This window comes from Rhinoderma darwinii, chromosome 4, assembly GCF_050947455.1.
Source record: "Rhinoderma darwinii isolate aRhiDar2 chromosome 4, aRhiDar2.hap1, whole genome shotgun sequence".
Lineage (NCBI taxonomy): Eukaryota > Metazoa > Chordata > Amphibia > Anura > Rhinodermatidae > Rhinoderma > Rhinoderma darwinii.
The window spans coordinates 227,108,607-227,132,914 of record NC_134690.1 but is presented as its reverse complement, the minus strand read 5'-3'; the positions used below and the strand labels follow the sequence as shown (position 1 = coordinate 227,132,914).

The 24,308-nt window shown below is 44.0% G+C and overlaps 2 protein-coding genes across 4 annotated transcripts in view; one reads left to right on the top strand and one right to left on the bottom strand.

Moving 5' to 3' along the window:
- Window positions 1-4,351, bottom strand: part of QRSL1 (glutaminyl-tRNA amidotransferase subunit QRSL1) — a 67,105-nt gene extending 62,754 nt beyond the window's left edge. Inside the window, exons 1-2 of one of the 2 annotated variants that reach the window (XM_075862226.1) lie at window positions 4,261-4,351; window positions 1,865-2,024 (exon numbers count right to left, since the gene is read on the bottom strand). In XM_075862226.1, coding sequence (XP_075718341.1) covers window positions 1,865-2,024; window positions 4,261-4,284 — 184 coding nt within the window. In that variant the 5' untranslated portion in view covers window positions 4,285-4,351. The remainder of the gene's footprint in view (window positions 1-1,864; window positions 2,025-4,260) is intronic. The other variant, XM_075862227.1, reaches the window with a different exon arrangement.
- A 96-nt stretch (window positions 4,352-4,447) lies between these two features.
- Window positions 4,448-24,308, top strand: part of RTN4IP1 (reticulon 4 interacting protein 1) — a 30,650-nt gene continuing 10,789 nt past the window's right edge. Inside the window, exons 1-6 of one of the 2 annotated variants that reach the window (XM_075864212.1) lie at window positions 4,448-4,813; window positions 5,751-5,902; window positions 7,504-7,572; window positions 10,385-10,509; window positions 10,847-10,895; window positions 11,665-11,801. In XM_075864212.1, the coding sequence (XP_075720327.1) occupies window positions 4,744-4,813; window positions 5,751-5,902; window positions 7,504-7,572; window positions 10,385-10,509; window positions 10,847-10,895; window positions 11,665-11,801 (602 nt within the window). In that variant the 5' untranslated portion in view covers window positions 4,448-4,743. Of the gene's footprint in view, window positions 5,006-5,750; window positions 5,903-7,503; window positions 7,573-10,384; window positions 10,510-10,846; window positions 10,896-11,664; window positions 11,802-24,308 lie in introns of both variants that reach the window. The other variant, XM_075864210.1, reaches the window with a different exon arrangement.

Below are 24,308 nucleotides of genomic sequence, written 5' to 3'. Positions count from 1 at the left end.
GAGGCACCTCCGTGGGACGTGCGTAATTCGCTCAACAGCAGTCAAACTATGAATGTAAACATACAGAGTGTCATAATGATGGCGGCTGCGCGAAAATCACGCAGCCGTGCATCATATGGTGATGACGACACACGGAGCTGTTAAGTGCATTTTGCGTGCGCAAAACGCACATGCTCGTGTGAATCCGGCCTTAGAAATATTTCTGGAATTTTTGCATTTTCAAATATTGTACTAGCAGTTCTGTGTCAGCCAGGACTTCGGTAGAGAAGAATTTAGGGGTACTTATCTCTGTAAGCTTAAAAATGAGTAACAGTGTGATCCCACTGTTTATAGCTCTAGTGACACCACATTTGGAACACTGTGTTCAGTTCTGTAGACCTCACCTACAAGAAGACATTGATAAAATAAGGTACGAAAATAGGCTACTAAAACGGTGGAAAATCTTTAAAATAAGGGGGCGTGGTCTGAGCCTAGACCAGAGTGGATATGTCTCTAGGGAGCTCCATATCAGGGCGCACAATCCACCGCTACCCTGCCCGGTACAAGCCACATTTAGCCTCATATTACATTGCCTCCTCCTCTTCACACCTAGCGGAGCATTTTGACGGGTGTATTGGCAAGATTCACAGCCTACCCAACATCCGGATCCCCAAACAGGAATAACAGGAACAGGCTGTTAAATTTTGGAGTTGACCAACCCAACGCTAGTGCTGCATCTGTGAGTTTTTGTGTTTGCAGTAATTTGCCAACACTCCCCCTTTTATATACCTTGACCATGTGGTCTTTTTCTGCCGTCAATCTTCTATGTTTTTAAAGAGGCTCTGTCACCACATTATAAGTGGCCTATATTGTAAATGATGTGATCAGCGCTGTAATGTAGATTATAGCAGTGTTTTTATTTAGAAAAACTATCATTTTTGAATGAGTTATGACCTATATTAGCTTTATGCTAATGAGTTTCTCAATGGACAACTGGGCGTGTTTTACTATATGGCCAAGTGGGCGTTGTACAGAGGAGTGTATGACGCTGACCAATCAGTGACCAATCAGCGTCATACACTTCTCTCCATTCATTTACACAGCACTAGCAATATAGCTATATCGCTATGTGCTGCCACATAAACACACCTTAACATTACTGCAGTGTCATGACAATGAATATACATTACCTCCAGCCAGGACGTGACGTGTATTCAGAATCCTGACACTTCTCTGCACTTCCCTGTGAATTACAGCATAGCAGGCGTAGTCTCGCGAGATTACGCTGTAAACTGTCATTTACAGCGAGATCTCGCTGTGCTGTGCTATAGTCTCACAGAGAAGTGTCAGGATTCTGAATACACGTCACGTCCTGGCTGGAGGTAATGTATATTCATTGTCATGACACTGCAGTAATGTTAAGGTGTGTTTATGTGGCAGCACATAGCGATATAGCTATATTGCTAGTGCTGTGTAAATGAATGGAGAGAAGTGTATGACGCTGATTGGTCACTGATTGGTCAGCGTCATACACTCTCTGTACAACGCCCACTTGGTCAAAAAGTAAAAAACACGCCCAGTTGTCCATTGAGAAACTCATTAGCATAAAGCTAATATAGGTCATAACTCCGTCAAAAATGATCGTTTTTCTAAATAAAAAACACTGCTATAATCTACATTACAGCGCCGATCACATCATGTACAATATAGGGAATTTATAATCTGGTGACAGAGCCTCTTTAAATCTACATTGCTTTTTTCCAATATTATAAAGGAAAATACATAAGTAGTTTGCATAATGGTTTCTATATCTTATTTTCGTTACATTCTGCCATTACTAACAGTAAATAAAGCAAACAGATCTCTTCTTGTTCTTAAACCCTACCTTGTTTAAAGCGCTTGTCGGCTTCTGCCGCCTGTTTAAGGGCAACCTCTTCAGTTACAGTTACGTAGGCATTGAGAAATGATGTTTCCTTAATGATAGATAAACACTTCTGGCATAACTCTGTAGGGGTCATTTGTCCAAGTCTAAAGGCAGCAGCTGCCTGAGTAAAAGAAGATAAAAACAATACAGATTAATCAGTTTAAAATAAAGCTTTAAAAGTTGTACTCTCCCGCCCAAACTGAGAGACGCTCCTGCACCCTAGGCGGCACAGTTCCTATTAATTCGAATTGGACCCAAGCACGATACTCTTCGGGCATCGTACGGTTGCCATGGCAACTGTACCGCCAGGAAGTGTCTCTCCTAGCCCACGAAATTCGGGCAGGAAATGGGGGACACTTTAAATATACTTTAAGTTTCATAATAAACATAATATCATTCATGTTTCAACACCTCAGCAATGTCCAGATGTTTGCTTGTGGTAAGTAATTGGAAACATTCTTGCTTAAGGTCTGTTCACATCACGTTTTGTTTTTTACTTCCGTAAGAGATATCGTCTGGTGGATTCCCCATGTATACCTCTGACGATAGGCATATAGTGGGATGTCGCCAGAACTCCATGGGCACAGTGCTACTTTAGCCCGGGGAAGCTGTCACTGTCCATAAATTGACAGTGAGGTCAGGGGCTTTCAACTACGAAGTCCCTGGCCAGAGCATTGCAAATGTGCTCTGGCCGGGAAGTCCTGTCTTGGGAAATCCCCTGACCTCACCGTGCCGCTTCGTTTCTGATCGGCTTTATTCAGGAAACCAAGTGAGCGGTGTACTGACCCATAGACTTTCTATTGAGTCCGTACACCGCTCGCTCGGCTTTTCAAGGTAAGCTAATGAGAAACTAAGCGGCACATCGCTCCCCTGAGCGCTTCTGCCGTTTTATCAGTGGGGGTCTCAGTGCTTCCACCCCCACTGATCAAAACTTCTGACATGTCACTAGTACATGTCTAAAGTTTTTTTTACATTTTAGTAACCCTTTAAAACGCACAGTGGAACCCAATGATTTTCATGGATTCTGTCGGGTTTCCATCGATTTACTGTAAGGGTATGTGCACACGACCTCTTTTCAGAAGTAATGGAGGCGTTTTACGCCTCGAATTACGCCTGAAAAGACGGCTCCAATACGTCAGCAAACATCTGCCCATTGCCTGCAATGGGTCTTACGATGTTCTGTGCAGACGAGCTGTCATTTTACGCGTCGCTGTCAAAATACTGCGCGTAAAATGACGGCTCGTCAAAAGAAGTGCAGGACACTTCTTGGGACGTCATTAGAGCCGTTTTTCATTGACTCCAATGAAAACCAGCTCCAATTACGTCCGTAAAAGACGCCGCAAAAAACGCGTGCACTTGTAAAAACGTCTGAAATTCTGGAGCTGTTTTCTCCCGAAAACAGCTCCGTAATTTCAGACGTATTTGGCGTTGTCGTGTGCACATACCCTAAGAAATAATGCAGCATGCTACGCTATTTCTTCCCCCCCCCCATTTTTCATCGGAACTGCGACAGAGGCTCCCAATGGAGCCTTCAATGCAGATGTCAACAGAGCCTAAGCATTATGTTACTTTACAATGTACTTATTAAAAGGACTAATAGAAATAAAAGTAACAGAATAAACAGGATAATCGAGAATTGAAACATATGTCAGTAAACATGAGACATGAATTCTATCCGGACTTAATACAAGTACTAACGCTGGAGTATTGTCAAGCAGTGAGATAGTATGAAATTATGGAGTAGCCAATCAAGGGATAGCGACTGAACAACCTCAAATTGTACGTCACTGACACATTTCTGCAAGGAAAAAAAGTGGTGGAAAACTTTAGTAAATCAGTCACACGCAGCACAACGTAAAAGCCACGCTTCTCTCCGGACGGAAAAAGACTCAAGGCGATTGATAAAAATGACGTTCATCATGAACATAAAGCTTTTCAATGTAATTATTCCGTTAAACTAGTTACATTGCTAAACGTGCACCACTGTGTGTAGACGGCGTGTACATAGTGGTAGTATTTGTGTACATATGGTATATTGTGATCTATTATATTATCATTGGTTTACTGTATGACCAGATTATTGCTGTTGGTAGGCTTTGGGCATTCTTTGGCACTGTTATGGCAGTAATACATGGCAGCATTATTTTGGAGTGGTGTGGAAATGCTATTCGCCCATTGTATTGTAGTATTATTCTGGTACTTGTGTGAATTTGTGCATTGCTGTACTGTGCTAAGAGGTTCAAGTAATGGCAACTTCATTTCTCACATCCACTTTTTGTGTTGTGTGTTATACATTCAGCTATGTATAACACACAACTACACTTTAATTCTACAACCGCTCGTTGCTTTAAACTTACCTCCCGTAAACTGGCGCCGAGCATGCCTTTATAATCACTGACACACACTAAACAGACACAGAACCGTGATACTACAGGAAGCTGACATGTGTTGGTTGGCAAATAAGTGACAAGAAAATAGAGAGTTTCCATTGGCTGATCGTCTAGTATTCAATGTTATTATTGGACTAAGCAGGAGCGAGGCTAGGAACGCGGAAGTGCATAGAGGACACAGAGGAGACAAGACCTGAACGTGTGAAGAACTGAGTAGAAATAAAGCAGAAGTGTACGAGGCCGGCACGCTGGTGGCAGAGTAATATCTGCGCTCTGTGCCGGTTCATTGTTTGATAGTTCGGCATTGACTCCTTGGGAGGCCTCACTGTTATTCCTTACTCCTGGGTCAATGACATGAAGCGCAGACTTGTGGAGTTGTAGGCTGAGAACGTGACAATGCCGCTGTGTTAGTTATATGTATTATATGTTTCACCTCTGAGGAGCACTCCTATGCTGGGAAGGATGAATATCCTGTGCAGGAAATCCTTCTTACATTTGTGTAGACAATTAGCAGTTGCTGGTAAGGACAGGGGCATCCATTCTTCATGTAGGCGGAGTACGGTTATGCCAGCTTGGGTCATTGACAAATATGGGGGCAATGATGTTCTGCGCCTCAATCAGAATGTGCTGATTCCCATCATCCATTATCCAAATGAAGTGATCATTAAAGTCCATGCTGCAAGTGTAAATCCTATCGATGTGAACATGCGAAGTAAGTGGCCGTAATAATGTGCTGACTCGTAATACTACAGAGAAATGTCCATGCCATGCGTTCGCACCGTTCGTATTTATGTATACACTACCAAGTGGAGATAAATGCGGCCATAGACTGAAGGATTTGGCCATGGTCACAATCAAAATGTTTGTTTTTATTCCTTATATGTTAAATTCCTTTAATCCAGCATCTGATAGTCTGGCACTTTCAGCAGGGGTGTTGGTAGATTATGAAGATACCTGGGGCACTGGTGGAGGGGAAAGACGCAGATGACATTTAATGATGTGATCGTTGGTGCCACGAGAACCAGGAAAACATCCCAGTGCATGTGCCCTTGGTGATCGGTTACCAGTATGGGACCTCAAAATAATCTGTCATTTTATAAAATAATGAAATTTGAGCAGAGCAAGATTAGGAGACTTTTCTGATAAAAAAAATAAAATAAAAAATCAAGTGATCCTATTATATTTTATTTGGGGCTGTATTCTGGGATGTGCTGAACCCATATTGCGAAAATGTCATATACTGTACTTGTCTGATGGCCTGATCGTTCCGAATATTTGATAATCCAGCACTTGTATGTTCATATTATTGCAGTATTCATTGAATTTTACTGTATATGTAAATATTATTTTTGCTCCGATCGGAACTATTTTATTTTTAGAAAACTGCTAAGAAAATTCCAGGGATCAAGTAGAAATTTGTAACTGCCACCTAACTCCTTATATCCGTTTTCTTCTAGATGGTTATGGAGCAAATAGTCTGAATATGAGTCGTGATCCTTTGCATGTAAAGATGTCTGGAAGTGAATTTCCTTTAATTTTGGGCAGAGATGTTTCAGGAACTGTAATGGAATGTGGACTTAATGTAAAGTACTTTAAACCTGGAGATCAGGTAAGAATATGGAAGAAAAGTAAAATGTTTTCACAGGTTTAGATTTTACTATAGTATGTGATGCTGTTTGCAGAATACTATAGATATATTAATCCCTTGTCCCATTGTTGACATTTTAGGAGTTAAGATCAATTGAACATATACAATAGTCCTGTTTCAAAATCTCCTATCGTGAGTCTACTGCTCTTATGTAGACCTATGTGTCTCTATGGTTACAGACTACAAACAAAGCCTGTGTAGTCAGATCCTGGAATCATATTCCTGTCTTTGTCCCCCAAGTTTCCCTAACATACATTCGGTGGGATAGCAAGAAGTAGAGGACAGAGGGATCAGACTACACACACAGTTTGTTTGTAGTCTGTCACCATTGAGACACAAAGCTTTACTTTAGTTTTTTATTCCATATGCTTTTGAACATAAAATTAGGTGCACATATACGTACTATATAGGATGTTCAGTACACCTTTTTATTTATGTGGTTTGTATTTAACTTAGCCTTTCGCTATCCTAGTGCTACGTGTCTTAGTCTTATGCATTTATTGCCATCCTCCATGATTTATAACGTTGGCTTTCTGCACAGTTGCCATTGCGTAATAGATACTTGTGTCACACACCTGATACTTCTCTTGGTGGAAGGTGACTATGCGTGTACGGAAATGTCACTGATAACTTTACATGACATGCAGAAGAAGAATTTACAGGGAATACATGCAAACTGCAGAATAAAAATGGTGCCAAATTTTTAAGAAAAACAATTACAAAAATGTTTTTATTTTTACATGCAATATAAAAAAAAATCAGAATCAAAGGTGTAGGAAACATAAACCATGTGGACTGCAGTATAGAAGAGCCCCTTTTTATGTTATTCAAATGAATAGCTGAGGGGTCAGGGGACATGCCATGTGATCAGCACATCCATGGCATGGCTTTTTGGTGGCTCCCCTTTTTCCCTTATATATGCAAATGCGCAGGTTTCCTGGATGTCCAGGACCAGTGTATAGTAGAAACGGTGGGAGGCCTTGATGACGCTGTGGTGGAGGTGCTGACATCATTGTAGAAGGAAAAGCTTATGAAGTTAGAGGGGAGAATGGAGTGCGGCAGGCTGGGAGGCAGACACTTCCTGTAGCAATAAGCCCTCCATAGCCCGCAAGAACAATGAAAATAAACGGAGCGTGAAAAACCGCAATAAAATGTACAAAAAGGTAAGAATAAGTTATTAGTCAACAATACAATACAATACAATCTTTAATAAGCACAGTAACTGTTTGGTAAGAACTTCATATGTTTAGAATGATGGACGAGCCCTTTAAGGCATTTAGGTGCATTTGGGTATTAAAGTACTGGAAGTGCTTGTGATAACTGAATGATCAAGACCCTTCCAGTTCAATGTATCCAAAGAACAATGATGGTCAATAGAACAATGATGGTCAATAGAACAATGATGGTCAATAGAACAATGATGATCAATAGAACAATGATGATCAATAGAACAATGATGATCAATAGAACAATGATGATCAATAGAACAATGATGATAAATACATTTACGTTCTAATCCTGACACGCTGGTGGTAATGATACTTTGCTGGCTTTATTTTCAGGTGTGGGCAGCGGTGCCTCCATGGAAACAAGGTAGCTTTGCAGAGTTTGTTGTTGCGAGTGCTAATGAGGTAAAGATATACAAAGCTTTATCTTACTTCATTCTTACACATTACATCTACCTACATATTTTGGGGGAATTTGGTAGATCCTCATTCATTTCTTCTATGGGTCAATGCCTTAGCAGTGCATGTGCTGCCGCTGGATGGAACCAACCGCAGAATGACTGATAACAAATCTTTGAAAAAGGCACAAACATCTAATAGAATAAAGTGAAATTTCTTCAATTCAATAATCTGACACTAGACGACTGAGCAAATACAATCAGTTGAAAAGCAAAGCAGCATATTTTGTACTCCTATTTTATTTTGGGCTTTCTTCCGGGCTCGAGAAAGTTGTAAATACTTTTCTATGACTGTTAACCCCTTAAGGACACTGCCAATTTTAGCCTTGAGGACAGAGCTTTTTTTTTTAAAATTTCCCTCTTTGCATCCCGACGCTCATAACGCTTTTATTTTTTGTATGACGTAGTTGTATGAGACTTTGTTTTTTGCGGGACGAGTTGTACTTTATGTACGTACCATTTTTTGGTACAAATACATTATCGTTTAATTTCTATAAATTTTTAATTAGATTAAAATGCAGAAAAAAAGCAGTTGTGCAGCAGTTTTAATTTTTTTTTTTTACACCATACACCGATCATCATAAATAATGTTATACATTTGTTGTACAGGTTGTTACGGTCGTGGCGATACCAAATATGTCTATATTATTTCATGTTTTGGGACTTATATTTTAAAACGTTTATTTATTATAAAAAATGTGTGTTTCTGTGTATTTTATTTACTTTTTATTTATTTATTTACCATTAATTTTTTTTTACATTCATTTAACTTTTTTTTTTAATCCCATAAAGGGATTTATCATTTTGATTTTGTAACTGTAATGTACTGGCATAGATCTATATGCCAGTACATTAGCCTGTGCACTGATTGTACACAGGCAGTTGTTAGGGCAGACCTCAGTATGCCCTAACAACAGGAAATATGTTCAGACAGCCCTGGGGGCCTTCACTGGACCCTGGGCTGTCTGGCCATATGAGTTGTTGGCTTTGATCGCGTCACAGTTATTTTCTGTGACGCGATCAATGTGCAGTCCCCTCTCCTTGAACGCCGCGATCAGCTGTCATCGCGGCGTTCAAAGGGTTAACAGCGGAGAGAAGATGTTTCTCTCCTCTCCGCTGTCAGAGCGTGGCTGTGTATTACAGCCGTTGCCCCGCTTTCGATCGCACACACAGAGACGGCAGAGACTGCTGTCACACAGGACGAGTATGCTCGTCCTAATGCGCGAAGTGCTCGCTGCTCAGGACGAGCATACTCGTCCTGTGTCGGCAACCAGTTAAATAGATGTTAAATAAATGTCTGATAATATGGCAACCGTCATGTCCTGTTAATGCTGGATTCAATTTATTATGTATAAGATGGAGTATTATGTAAGTTCTGTCTGATGTTCCATTTTCTTATAAAACTTAAGTTCTCTAAGCCAGTAGACTGTACATAAAGCCAAACTTATTTTTCCAAGAACATAAGTTTAGATATTGGAGCCCATGTGGCATTCTTACATCACATGGGAACGCCCTTGTATGAAAGTAGATACCTGTTCTTTTCAAATAGAAGCTTCACATATGAAACCTGATGCATTGAGACATTAATAGAAAGTTCCAAGCTTGTGACTGCATATTTTTGCTCCAATGTATCTAAAATAAACCATTAAAGAGGCTCGGTCACCAGATTTTCAAACCCCTATCTCCTATTGCATGTGATCGGCGCTGCAATGTAGATAACGGTAAAACTTTATTTTTCAAAAACGAGCATTTTTGGCCAAGTTATGACCATTTTTATATTTATGCAAATGAGCCTTTCTTATGGACAACTGGGCGTTTTTAATCTTCTTTCCAACTGGGCGTGTATTGTGTTAGTTACATCTGGGTGTGTTTACTTGTTTTACTAGCTGGGTGTTGTGAATAGAAGTGTATGATGCTGACGAATCAGCATCATCCACTTCTCTTCGTTACCACCCAGCTTCTGGCAGTTCACAGACACACAGCGTGTCCTCGCTCGTCCGACGGGATGAAGTTCCTGTGGGAGGAAGTGAGTGACGTCACAGCGTGATCTCGCGAGGACACGCTGTGTGTCTGTGCACTGCCAGAAACTGGGTGGTAACGAAGAGAAGTGGATGATGCTGATTCGTCAGCATCATACACTTCTATTCACAACGCCCAGCTAGTAAAACAAGTAAACACACCCAGATGTAACGAACACAATACACGCCCAGTTGTACTTTTGCAAGCCTCATTTGCATAAATATAAAAATGCTCATAACTTGGCCAAAAATGCTCGTTTTTGAAAAAGAAAAACGTTACTGTAATCTACATTGCAGCGCCGATCACATGTAATAGGAAATAGGGGTTGCAAAATCTGGTGACAGAGCCTCTTTAAATTACTTTGCAAATAATCTGCGTACGTATTATTGTTTTGTATATACAGTTCCTATTGAAACCTATGTTTTTTTTCCAACAGACTACAAATAAACCCTGTGTAGTCTGATCCTGCTGTTATATTGCCATCCATCTGTCCCCTGCAGCTTACTAACCTATGACATGTATGGGACAATGGAAGGAGGTTTGACTGCAGCATCAGACTACATAGTTTGTTTATAGTCTGATACCATGTCGACAAAGAGGTCTGTATAGGATCTATAGGCAAAGTTGCTTATTTATTTTTTTAATTTTAATGGCATTGGTTACGAAGGTGTACACAGTCATTGATGGCTTCCCAACAAGATACATGTGTGCTTTGTAAATTTGTGGTGATTTAATTTTAGGTATCCTTGAAACCAAAGTCACTTAGTCATGCAGAAGCTGCGTCTTTGCCCTATGTTGCACTTACCGCATGGACAGCCCTTGTTAACAGCTGTGGTTTGAGTAAGGAAAAGTGTCCAGGGAAACGGTAAGTGTCACTCACGGTTTCCTAAAAGACAATCAGATGTCAATCTTTTTTTTACAAATCGTTTATTTTATAATTCTGTATTTGATGCTTTCATATAAGGCATTGGTTATGAATCATCATTGTATGACCACGTATTATGAAATCGTTCACATGGTTACAATATATCTTTCTATTTATGGGATACTTGATGACCTTCTCAGATAACTTACTGTACGTAATGTTGTTGCTGGAAACAAAGGTTTGATGACCGGTTTGTGCATGGCTGGGTTGAGAGTTCGTATTATTTTTCCGCATAGTGGAGGATATGAGTAACCACTTCTTCTTCTTTATTTTTCAGGGTATTAATTATTGGGTCATCGGGGGGAGTTGGCACAGCAGCCATTCAGGTACTTGTGTCCTGGCGATGCTTTTACTTTTATATACATTATATAGGATTTTTCATATGCATGTGATGTTAATGTGATGTGTATTCTGATGGCTTATTCACATGAAAAAGTGTAAAATCAGCCGTTTTTCAGTGCCAATATGCACCTGTGCGGGACCCGAGTTCACGGATTCCTCATAGACTAGGGTCAGGATCCGTGAAAACAGGCAAAAATAGAAAAATTTTCTATTATTTCACGGGTCATTCATACGGTCTGTTAAGAAAAGCGGAGTGTCAAAAGCCCCATAGTGCATTGATTTTAATGCAGCCGTGTGATGGCTGATTATCCCATTAGTGTGAATAAGCCTTAAGAACTATTCTGAAGTGATATGATACATTCTTAACTCAAAAGGGACCAAGTCACATTTGGAAGGTCTCATAGTGCTCATCATTGCTATCATTAAAGTTAGTTTCCCGTTATAATTATTCAATACCTCAGACTTAATGAAAACAATTTTGGACATGCAGTTTGCTAACCACTGGGCTGAATATTCTAAGCTTGCTGCCTAAATTGTCTGCCGTGGCATATGGAGACGCTTTCATATCTCCATATGATTCAGCCCACTTTTATTTGCAGTGCTTGATGCGCCTATTAATACATGCCACTGGCACTTTCTCTCCTGCCCCAGAGGGAACAATGACCACCAGTTAGGTAGTGTGTCCAATGTTTAAAAAAATGTATCCTTTCCATGTTAATATTAACCTGTGAAACCTTTTATTTATTTTTTTAGTTATTGAAATCATGGGGTGCTCATGTAACCGCTGTTTGTTCTGGAAACGCCTTTACCGTGATGAAAGATCTTGGAGCTGATGACATAATTGACTATACTGTAGCAAGTTTGCAGGACCAGTTAAAGACAAAGGACCCGTAAGTTTATACTTCATCTAATCGCTAAAATGTCTCAACTTGTGTTCTATTTTTATATATATATTTTTTTTGTTTCTTGGATATTTAGCACTTTATGCAGGTTACTTCTTATCTCCACCATATCTAATGCACAAAACTTTGTTTATTTCAAATTAATGTATTGTAAATGTTGGTATGTTATATACAGTTCCTTAACAGACTGTGGAAAGGTAATATGAGCAGAGAGCGGGACATTTGCAAGGATAACAAATTCCCCTCAACACACCTCCTGGCCTGTCAGAAGACTGTAGACTGGTTTGCTTCCATTCCAGAGGCAACTGTAGAGCATTTTTTTTTCTCATGGTTGGACTTCTTAGATTCACATAGACCAGTACTTGTTAGGCATAGAAATGTAAGCTCTTCTTTCTGAAGACTTTGCACACAAGCACTGTTAACTTCCGAACTGGGTCTAGCGCTGAGATTGAGTATGTCGACCCCATGGGAGTCCCACCTTAGGCCGCCTTCAGATGAGCGTTTTTTACATTGGTATTCTATCCGTTTTTTTTTCTGTCTGTAATACGACTCTAATGGTAGTCAATGAGGCCATTCACATGGGCCTCCTAAAATACACACGTATTTTAAAAACGCAGCATGCACTACTTTCATCTTTGGATAGTGCTGAAAATACAGATTCATCTATATTATGTCCTTATGTACTCCATATTGCATCCGTATTGCATCCATTTTTCAAAGGGGCTATCTTATGTAAATTAATTATCTTCCTATATGACAGCCCATCATATAAACTATGGATCTGTAATACTGATTCAACACTAAGGATTACTGATGACATACTAATGCAAAATCTAATTTGATTGTATTCGGGACCCATCATACGGATGTCTACAAATGCGCTCCTGTGAAAGAGGCCCAAGACCAACTGTCATAGGATTTAGCTGTTGTTCCGGTGACTGGTTTTCCACAGGCGCCTCCATGGCTCACCGCTGTAGCCAACCACTACCCACAGCCTCTCCAGGGACGGGAGCTATGTCCTTCAATACCTTGGGCACCCCTGACACATTTGTCCTCACTTCTGCGATTCCTTTCTCTAAAGGTAATTGGCCTGGACATCAGTGTGTGTATCTGCACTGCCGGCATACAGCCCTCAAAATAGTACAGTCATAATACAGTATAGCCAAGACCGATTTACCATTCCTTTTGAATAAGACCCAACCAGCACAGGTGTACAGTAAATGTCAAGACCTCTAGAAAACAGCTTTTTTCCTTGATGTGTGAACAAGACTCATACAAAATCTTTTTGACGGTCTTCCTCGTGCATTGTTATTCAGATCTTCAGTGTAACCACCTCCTGCCTCAATGTTTAGTCCGCAGCACTTCTCTCTAAGGGCCACTTTATCTTCACTCAATGAGATGGGACGGTACAGCGGTCTTCAAACAAGGAAATCCTTTATTCTCACAGTCCATAGGTAATCTTATATACAGCATCTCTCTCTTAGTTCAGCCTGACTGGCACCGCCACTTCCAGCCTTACTCACTTGGCCAAATGGCAATCGCAGTCTCCAACTGAATTTCTCCAGCCCACAAGCAAGTTTCACGCCAGCTGTATGCGATCTGCTGCTGTAGGATTTAAGGTGAAGAAGCAGACCGACAGTAAGCGGAACACCGGACCGGTACATAGGGAACACACCTCCCCAGAGGAAAACATACAAAAAGGCACAGCACTAATGAAAGCAACATCACTAATTAAAGGGGCAGTGTCACCACTTGCATACTGCTTACAGCAAGCACATTAAAGGAACAGTGTCATCACAAATTATTTTTTTATATGTTAAAGATGTTAGTGCTTTATTAAAAACGTTTATATTCATTTGTGTGTTTGTGTTTTACTTTTTCTTATTTTTACACTTTTTCTTCCCTATGGGGGCTGCCATTTTTTGTTCCATTTCTGTGTGTGTCGATTAACGACACATACAGACATGGAATACGGCAGCCACAGTCCCATAGGGACTGCGAACGGCTCCCGTCCCATTGACTGCAGTGTACGGCGTCTGTGTGGGAACTGCGCATGCGCCGCTCCCACACAGTCCTATTCGAAATTGGCGCCGTCCGGCGCCATTTTCCTGTGGACCGGAAGTCCCGGCCGGACAGTAATATTACTACTTCCGGTCGCGGCTTCCGGATTTGTGCACTTGCACCAGCGGCAGCAAACGGAGCGGACGGGCCGGAGGGAGCCGCCGCGGCGGCAGGAGCAGGTAAGAGATTTCAATGTATGTTCGTGTTTGTGTGTGTTTACTACTGTATGTAAACCTACTACACTGTGGGTTAGCTCAAAAAATGGCGACACACAGTGTAGGAGGTTACATCGTTCAAACCCCTCGTTTATCCCGGCACTAGCCAGGATAAAGGAGGGGGGGATGCTGAGAGCTCACTAGAGCGAGGGCTTTTAACCCAATGTTGCAATGCTGCAATTTTGGGAACAGCTCCATCTAGTGACCAAAAATGGGTAGTATTATAAATTAGAAATAATTTATAATATTTCCTGGACTCGTGCAAAAAAAAATAAAAATTTGAACAATGTTTAATCACCCACACACTAAATGTTTAATTTTTTAAAAAAAAACATGTTTTTCTGGCAACACATTCCCTTTAAGCAAGAGCTGACGCCTGTATCTGGCACACCCCTCAGGAGATTCCTTCACAGTGACTTTATTTGGGAATAGGTTTGAGGATTATGCTCGGCCATCAGGATCCTGTTTCGTTCACCACCCTCAGTAAGTTCTCCTTGACTACCTTTTCTGGCAGCTTAGCAGGGGAGACCTACAAAGGTGACGCTGCTGCACCTTGGATGTTGGGGGCTGCCTGCTTGTATGTAAAATACTCCTAGGAATACTTTTACACCTATTATAGACTCTGCATTGAATTTAAACTCTAGAATTTCATTCAATCTATGCACCTTAAACACCTCACTGTCACAGCTGTCAATCGTTCCACATGGACAGTTTCATTCAAATGTTCCATGGGCTCTTCCTGTCTGAAGCTGCCTTTTAAAAGTGTTGTACAGTATTAGAAAAACATGACTGCTTTCTTCCGAAAACACCATGACAGTTGACCAGGGGTTGTGTCTGGTATTACAAGTCAGTTCCATTAAAGTGAATGTTGCTGAGCTGCAATGCCACAAACAACATGTGGACAGAGGTGGCACTGTTTTTCGTAGAACGCAACTATGTTTTTCTAATCCTGCATTTAATGTCTTCTGACAAGAACTCTTGTAAAGCAGGGGTGACTGGGATAAGGGAATCCTTTAACCTCACGCAGGGCAGCCATGAGGAATTTCTGGGCCCCATACAGCCAAGATGTCTGGCGCCCCTCTCCGTTACCGGGGGTGGGCAATGGAAAGTGTGGCGCTCATGTTTGTACATTATACGCATTAACTGATTTTGGTGCTGATGTCAATTACAGTGATTGAAACCATGGAGCAGGCAGTGACCGGTTAATGCTCTTGGATTTTGTTCTATTTAGCCAAAACGTATCCCACTGTATGGCATACAGTGGGATACGTCGCCAGGGGAGTGGCCCTGTGGAAAATCCTGAAGTCACTGTCCATAAATGGACAGTGTTGTCCGGAGCTTTCCCAGGGCTGGAGTCCCCGGGCAGAGCTTTAACTAGCTGGAGTCCACGGCCAGAGAGTCGGCAATGCTCTGGCCAGAGATTCCGGCCTTGGAGAATCCCCTGACATCACTTTACATATATGGACAGTGATGTCAAGAGCTTTCCCAGGGACAAAGTCCACGAGTAGAGCACTTGTGATGCTCTGTCTGGGGACTCCAGCATTGGGGAGCTCCTGACGTCACTGTCCATATAGTAATGTCAGGAACGGTATACGTTCTTTTGTGTGGAATCTCTTCAGGATGGAATAGCAAAGTCTATTACGCTATTTCATCCTTCAAAAATAAGGTAAACCGACGTCTACCTGCCCAACGGAGGCTAAAAGGACTTAATGGACCCTATGAATTTTTGTTTACGTTGTTTATAGTGTATGTTCGGAGATTTTCTCTACAATAAATGTAGGGCAATAATATGATGTGAAGGGGGCGTTAAGAGAGGGGAAGCACTTGGGAGGATATAAGGAGCACTAACTTTCTTACGTTGCCATTAAAGACCAATGTGTTTTTACGCAACAAAAATCTGAGGATTACACTTGGATTTCTGCCGCAGATGTGCCACAAGCGTGTAGCAGATCCGCACGAGAATTAGTCCCATTGTCATTCAAAGTTGTTATCCTCGGCTTTTCTGTGCAAAATAAGTAGCATGCTTCTTATTGCTGTGGTGTATTTCTTTTCATGGTGCAGACAAATATACACGTGGAAAATTTTTCGTAGCATGTGAACCGGGTTGCGGAAATCTCATATGCATGGGATGCAGATTGTCTTTGAAATCCATATCAATTCCAACTCGTGTGAACGGGGCCTTAGGATGTGTTTAAAAAAACCTCTGTTAGGCCAAATGCACACGATGCATATTACGTGCAGATTTTCCGCATGTATTTTCATGCGGCAGATCCGCAGTGTAATGCAGTACCAGCAGAGTAAATGAGAGCTAAAGAAATCATCTACACGTCGCAGATTTTTTTCTGCATATAAATTGACCTGCGGTGCGTACTTTAAAATCTGCAGCATGTCAATTTATTTTGCGTTTCCGCTTGCAAATTGTATCTGACCAGTTTAAAAAAAATCAAAAAGAACAAATCTGCAGCATAAAACCTACACCTAAGAATGCACTATTAGGGCTTGTCCATACGTTGCGGAAGTGCTGCGTTTTTTCCGTCTGGAATTGCGGACGGAAAATACGTAGCAGAATACAGTAGCAGCAAAGTGGGTGTGATGTAACAAATCTCATCCACACGCTGCGGAAAAATTCTGACGAGAAATTTACCTGTGGTGCGTATTTTTCAGACCTCAGCATGTCAATTTCTGCTGCGGAAAGTGGACTGAGTTGCTGGGTTTTTCAAAGGAGATGTTACCATCCCCCAACATTGTGAAAAACGCAGCAAAATCTGCACCATTTTCTGCGGTAAAAAATGCAGGAAATAGGGGGGTGTGGCTTAGGCATGGCGGTGTGAGGACGAGTATCGCTGGAGCTCTGGACCCATCGATAAGAAAATCGCACGAAAGGGCTTACTTACCGGCCCTCGACTGACGATGACGAAGGGGAGAAGCCGCAGGAACCTCCCGGTCACTTCTGGCACCTCGTCCATCGGCAGGTACCTTCGATCCACGCTGGACTGAACCTTGCCGCGGTGCTACTACACTCCTCCTGCAGGCCGCACCCAGACTCCGCCGCCTCCCTCTTCCTCTGGTCAGGCACAGACCGGCAGCTGTTCGTGGGATCCTGGAGCTGACATCGCAACGTCAGAGAGAGGTCAGTGTGCTGCAGACTCCCCAGGGTCGGCTCCTCCGGCTCTGGTAGAGGACTTTCCTCCCCATGCAGCCCCTGTCAGTACCCAGGCAGGGTGTGGAGCTCATGGCCCCGCCAGGCAGGGCGGTCTCGGCGCCATCTTTTCCTCCCGTTCAGCGGCAGTCGTCGTCCCCACAGGACTGGTTGATAAGTCAGGGGACACCTGCTATTCTAAGGGGGTCACTCGTCCCGTCAGCGGGATCAGGGGAACATCAATCAGGCCCTTCTCAGGGTCCCCCGCTTTCCGTGGAACGAACCTTGGCGGAACTCTGGGAAATGGTGAGGGTGTTGCCCACCAAATCGGATCTGGATCTATGCCTCTCCCGGTTAGAGGAAAAGCAGGACCAGGCCATTGGTGCTGTTTCGCAGGAGGTGCGTGCCCTGGCCGCGAGGGCGGAGACACTGGAGCGCCAGAACTCCATATCCTCCTTGGACATCTCGGTCCTTTCACAGTCCTTAGCCACTCAAGCCTCGCAACTACGGGACTTTTCTTTTCATTTGGATGATGTTGAAAACAGGGGGAGACGTAACAACCTGAAGCTGAGAGGCATACCAGAATCTGTAACCCTGGATGGTCTCTACGATGCAGTGACGCATATCTTTAACAAGCTACTGGACCGACCACGTGACTTGGCCATTGAGATGGATAGGGTGCACAGGCTGGCGGGCCCCCGGGTTAGAGATGGTAATCGTCCGCGGGACGTTATATGTAGAGTTCATTTCTACAAACAAAAAGAGGAAATTTCCCGGAGAGCCTGGGAGAAAGGGGTCGTTCCTTTCAATGGTTCCGAGATTACAGTCTTGCCAGATGTCTCCAGACTAACAATCCTCTATTCGCAGGATTGTCCGCCCATTGCTGGAGGTGACTAAGGCGGCGGGAGCCACTTACAGATGGGTCCACCCCTTCCACATAATCATTCGCAGATAGGGGCACTCGTTTGCGGTCCGGTCTCCGGATGACCTAGAGGAGGCCTTTCGGTTTTTGGAGATCTCACCGGTGCGGTTACCGGAGTGGACTGAACCCCTGGCACCGTTCTTTATTAGAGGAGGACCATATCCTGATTTTGTTCATCCTATCCCGCCTCGCTCAGGAGTTTGACTGACAGAACCTCGGCCCTCAGGGCGGCGATCCCCACACAGGGACTGATCTTCTACTTCCTTCCTGTGTTTTCTTGTGCCTCTCATAGGGGCACCGGATTTGATTGGACGTTAATTGCACTTTTTTTGCAGGGCCTTTCAAGAGACGCAGAAGACAGCGCTGATGGTGTTTTTGTAGGGGACATTTATGCAGGATGTGGGTCTGGGGGGGCCCTTTAGTGGGGGATGTTCAATCATTTGTTTAGTCTAGCGGGGGTGGGTAGGTTTCTGCGATAGGTTACCAGGTGGGTCCGGGGTTTCGCTGAACTTGATTTTGTAATTTCTGGTTTATTGCTGTATTTCTTTGAAGATTCTTTTGTCGCATCGCTGCCTTTCTTCACTCCCCATTAGGGTTCTGTGTTGCTGTGTCGTGGTCGGAGGGTATTTCTCCATCTGAGGACAATATAGCCCACATTGAGTTGTTTAGGGGTTTTGTACTCCGCTTTTTTTTTTTAATCAAACCAATTTTATTGATACGAACACAGAAATGAAATAACACAGTCACATTCACATTTCAATTTTCCAACATCGTATACAATAGTGACAACATATCAGGAAATCCCCAACTTCCCCCCCCTCCCCGCACGGCCCCCCACTATATCTCCGCCCTTTGTTTCTAGTACCATTCCTGATCAGAGCACATTTCTCTTATCCAATTTCCCCACCACCCCTTTTTGCTCCAGACTCTATCACCTCCAGTTCCTCAGACGACTCTCGCCCTTATTCTGCTTAGTTCAGGTGACAGCACCTCGGGACAGGCCAACCATCTGCTCCATTGTTTCTCAATTTTTTTTTCCGTACCCCTTTTAGAAAATATCTTATGCTCCATCAGGATATTATAGTTCAACATTCCTACAATTTCCCTCATCCCTGGTGGCTCCGCATCCAGCCAGTGTTTAGCAATGCATTTCCTTGTTTGATATAATATCTTGGCAATTGCCAGGCTTGCCATTCTGTCACTCTCCAATTCTCCCACCGCTCCCAACAACATAACTTTAGGGTCTGCCACCAATTCCTGACCATACACCTGCTTTATCAGATCCAATATTTCCCCCCATAGGGTCCTCAGAGCCTCACATGACCAGAACATATGCAGTATGTCCGCCTTCTCTTCCGTGCACCTAGGACATTTAGCATCCGCTCTAATACCCATCTGTTTTAATACCCACGGGGTGCGGTACACTCTATGTATCAGGAAGAGTTGTGATCTCCTCTGCGCCAGACTGAGCGATAAGTGACATGTGGACGCTAATATCTCCTCCCACTCCTCCTCAGTCAATGGACCAACATCCTGTTCCCATTTCGCTTTTACCAGCACCATTGGGTTTCCCAGGTGTTTGGACAGTAAGCTCCTGTACGCCATTGAGATCAGGCCTTTGGTCGTGTCAGCCCTTCCCACATACTCCAGGACCCCAAGAGCACAGACCGTCAGTTCCACCACATGCGCCTGTGCCTGTAAGGCATGACGGATCTGCAAATATTGATAAAACATATTGTGCTCTAGTGGAAATAGGTCTTTCTTGTACTCCGCTTTTAGAGGGACTGTGTTCTTCCACAGCTCCGGTACTTCTGTCCCTGTGTAGGGGTTTCTCTTTTTCTTTCTTTCTTCCCTGCTCGGTCTCTGTCCTCTCTTTCATATCTTATCATGACTGACATAACCATTGTCTCCCTAAATGCACAGGGTTTGAATATCCCAGGAAAATAGGTCCTCCATTCTCCGTCTTCTCTGGAAGAAGAAAGCGCATGTGGCATTTCTACAAGAGACTCCCTTTCGGGCTGACTGCATACCGAAACTCACAGACTCCCGTTATACAGAGGGGTATCATAGTGTGTCCCCTGACTCCAAGACCAAGGGGGTCTCCATCCTGATTTCACGATCTCTCCATTGGGAACATGTGGAGAAGCGCACAGATGGGGCGGGACGGTACCTCTTCGTAAAGGGTAAGTTGGAGAACACTCTGTACACACTGGCATCCTACTATCTCCCGAACACTGGTCAAGTCGCCTTCCTGGAGAGGGTTCTGGCGGATTTGGATGGCTTTCTGGAAGGCACTCTAATATTGGGGGGGGGGGGGGATTTGAACGCCACTTTAGAGTCTGTATTGGACTCCTCGCGAGGTCATTCCTCTTTATCTAGGCCAGCTCACCGTCGTATCCGTCGGCTGTTGCATGAGCATCAGCTGGTTGATACGTGGCGGCTCCTCCATCCCTCGAAGACTACACATTCTTTTCGGCTCCTCACAACACATATTCCCGAATAGACTACTTTTTCTAAGCCATTCTCACCTTCCCAGCCTCACTTCTGCCTCCATCGATGACATTACACCTTCAGATCACGCTCTTATTACTCTTACCCTCACTCGCCCCACGGTCTGTCCTCGCTCCTGGCAGTGGCGCTTGAATGAGTCGCTCCTGCAGGACACGACGGTGGTATCAGACATTCGTAGGGAATTAGTGGAGTATTTTACCATGAATGCTTTGCCGGGGGTTGACCCTTTTTGCATTTGGGAGGCACATAAATGTGTGGTGCGCGGTTCCTTTATTCGTATTGGTTCCAAACTAAAGAAGGAGCAGATGGCACACCTCCTGGACTTATTGTCCCGTATACACCGTTTGGAACAGTCCCATAAGGTATCACAGGATCAGGTTGAGGTGGCAGAGCTGGAGCAGTTGAGATTGCAGATCCGTTCGCTCTGTCTTTCCAAGGCTAGGGCCTCCTTAGTCAAGTGCCGGCGGCATTTTTATGAATTTAGTAACAAACCGGGTAGGACCTTGGCGCGGGTACTTAGGAAAACACGCTCTCGCACTTATGTCCCCCATGTTCAAAGCTCACACAATAGGCACCTGCAGCTCCCACAAGACATCTCGGAGGCCTTCCATGCCTATTACGACTCTCTGTATAATCTCCCTCAGGCACCTTCTTCTCTGGATGGCGGTAGCCACTTGGAGAAGATTGTATTCCTCCGGAGGCTATTGCTGCCCTGGAGGCTCCTCTTTCTCTGGAGGAGTTGTCTTGGGCACTGAAGGACTCGCCCACGGGGAAGTCACCGGGCCCAGATGGCCTGCCTTTGCATTACTATAAGGTCTGCTCAGATCTTCTCTCGCCCCATTTCCTACACGCCTTCAATTCACTCACAGAGGGGGGTACCCTTCCCCGAGACACGTTGAGGGCCCACATCACGGTGATACCCAAAGAGGGGAAAGATCCATCCTTGTGCCAAAATTATCGCCCTATTTCGCTGTTAAATGTGGATCTGAAACTCTTTGCTAAGATTCTGGCCCATAGACTGTCCCCACTACTGCAACCCGTGATACATAACGACCAGGTGGGTTTCTTGCCCCTCAGGGAGGCACGAGATAATACAACTCGGGCAATTAACCTAATATATCAAGCGGCTGTTTTGGCCCTTCCTACTTGCTTTCTGCCAACGGATGCGGAGAAGACCTTTGACAGTCAATTGGGATTTTATGCTGGCCACTTTGTGGTATGTGGGATTGGGCGCACATATGTTGCATTGGATTTCAGGTCTATACTCCTCCCCATCGGGTCAGGTTAAGGTCAACAGATATTTTTCTCCTCCGCACTCGCTATCTCCAATGGTACGAGGCAGGGTTGTCCCTTGTCCCCGTTAATTTTCATTTTATGTTTGGAGCCTTTTTTGTGCCATATTCGCTCCAATCTGGATATAGCGGGTGTGGCCTTGGGAGGTAGGTCCCACAAGGTCGCTGCTTATGCGGATGACCTGCTCTTCTTTCTCACGGCTCCCAGGATCTCCTTGCCTAACCTGATGGTGGAGCTGGATAGATACTCTAAATTGTCCAATTTTAATATCAACTACCAGATGTCAGAGGCTCTGAATATCTCGTTGCCACAGACCCTGGTGGATGATATGTCGGAGTCCTTTTCCTTTTAAATGGGTTAGGGATTCGCTTAAATATTTGGGGGTCCGGCTTCCCAGTGATCTGTCTCGCCTTTATGCGGTGAACTTCCCTTCGCTACTTCAACGCGTAAAGAGCGACTTGGATTCTTGGACAAAGGGCACCTTTACCTGGTTGGCAGGTGTGCAATATTTAAAATGAATATTTTGCCACGGATCTTGTACCTTTTTCAGGTGCTGCCGGTACACATCCCACGCCCATTCTTTCAAGCTCTGCTGTCTCTACTCCACAAGTTCATATGGCTGTGGAAACCCACGCGTATTGAGTGTGAGGGTGGTGTTGGTCTCCTGGACTTTGTTTCCTACCATCAGGCCTCTCACTTGACACGAATTTTGGACTGGCTTAGGCATGCGGAGATTAAAGAGTGGGTGTCCATGAGCAGGCCTTTCCTGAGGTTTCCTTGCAGGCCTTACCCTGGTTGGGCAGTCACGTCCCCCTGTCGGCGCGGATGCACCCGACTATCGGGCCCACCCTGGCGGTTGCGTCATGGCTCTTTCCTCGGAAAGAGATTTCTCCATCCCCATATCCCTTGTTTCCCATCTTGGGCAATCCTGCTTTCCCACCGGGGTGGGAAGGAGGCCCCTTTCAGCTCTGGTTGAAGGCAGGTAAGGGAAGAGCCACACACTTTCTGCAGAATGAGACGTGGATGTCTAGCGTACAATTGGAGTCTTTGACTGAGCCGGTCTCCTTCACTAAGTGGCAGGTCACCCAGTTGAGACACTTTCTCGCGTCCTTAACTAACTCATCGGCATACTCACGAGAGAGTTCCCTGTTCTAACTCCTTTGCACGGGAATGGGCATGGTGCGTCACTCGTTGTCCAGACTTTATGCGCTCCTGATCTCCCCATCCGATTTGTCCACTCCGGCCTACTTGCTAAGTTGGGAGAGGGACTTTGGTTTAACGTTCACTACGGAGCATAAGGACAGATTTTTCACTATGACGCATATATCCTCTATGGCTAGCAGATTTCAGGAGGTGGGGTTTAAGGTTCTGTCGAGATGGTATAGAGTGCCTTCCAGATTGCATGTAATGATACCGGCGGTCTCGCAGTTGTGTTGGAGATGTGGTGACCATGTTGGTACAATTCTGCATATTTTTTGCGAGTGCCCACTCTTGACTGATTTTTGGTCTGAGGTGTGGCGCATTTCCTCGAAGTTCACGGATTTCCTCCTTCCGAGATCTCCGGGTTTCTTCCTGCTCCATCTGTGTGACGTGCCATTATCCACGTATCGACGCTCAGTGGTTTGCCACAGGGTGAATGCAGCTAGAGCGTGCGTCCCTGCGCTGTGGAGACAAACTTGCCTTCCATCGGTATGCTTGTGGTTTAGCAAAATCTAGGAGATTGAGAATGGGGGACCTCACGGCATCAATGAGAGGATCCCACGCCAAATTTCTTAAAACATGGCTTGTTTGGATTCGGTTTCAATCCTCTGCGGTGTACAGGACCATCATGGCCTCTTGAGAATAACCCCTAGTCCCAGTACGTCAGGTCAGTTCTCTCTCCTTTCCTTTTTTTCTCTCTGTCCCCTCTTTTCCTTTTTCTCCTCAGCTACTTCCTGTTCTCTTACGGGTTATTATGCATGGCTGCAGGTTCAGGGTGCATATCAGAGATTCTCTGTCAATATTAATTCTGACTGTATGTTACTATTCTGTGTGTTCTTTGAATTTCTGGTACACTCAATATGCTGGCCTGTGGGCCGATGTTTGTGCTGTATATGTCTGCACCATTGTTTTTTGTGTATTGAAAAACTGAAAATAAAAGAATTAAAAAAATATATATAATGCAGGAAATGGTGTGTTTTTTTTTTTTTTCTGCAGCGGAACGTCTGCTACTTTCAACGGTATTGCTGCACAAATTTTCTGCAGCAATTCCGTTCTGTGTGGACAAGTCCTTAGGTGCGGAATTTATCTGCAGCTTTACCTGGGGTTTTGATGCAGATTTTCTACACCAAATTCCTCAACGTGTGCGTGTAGCC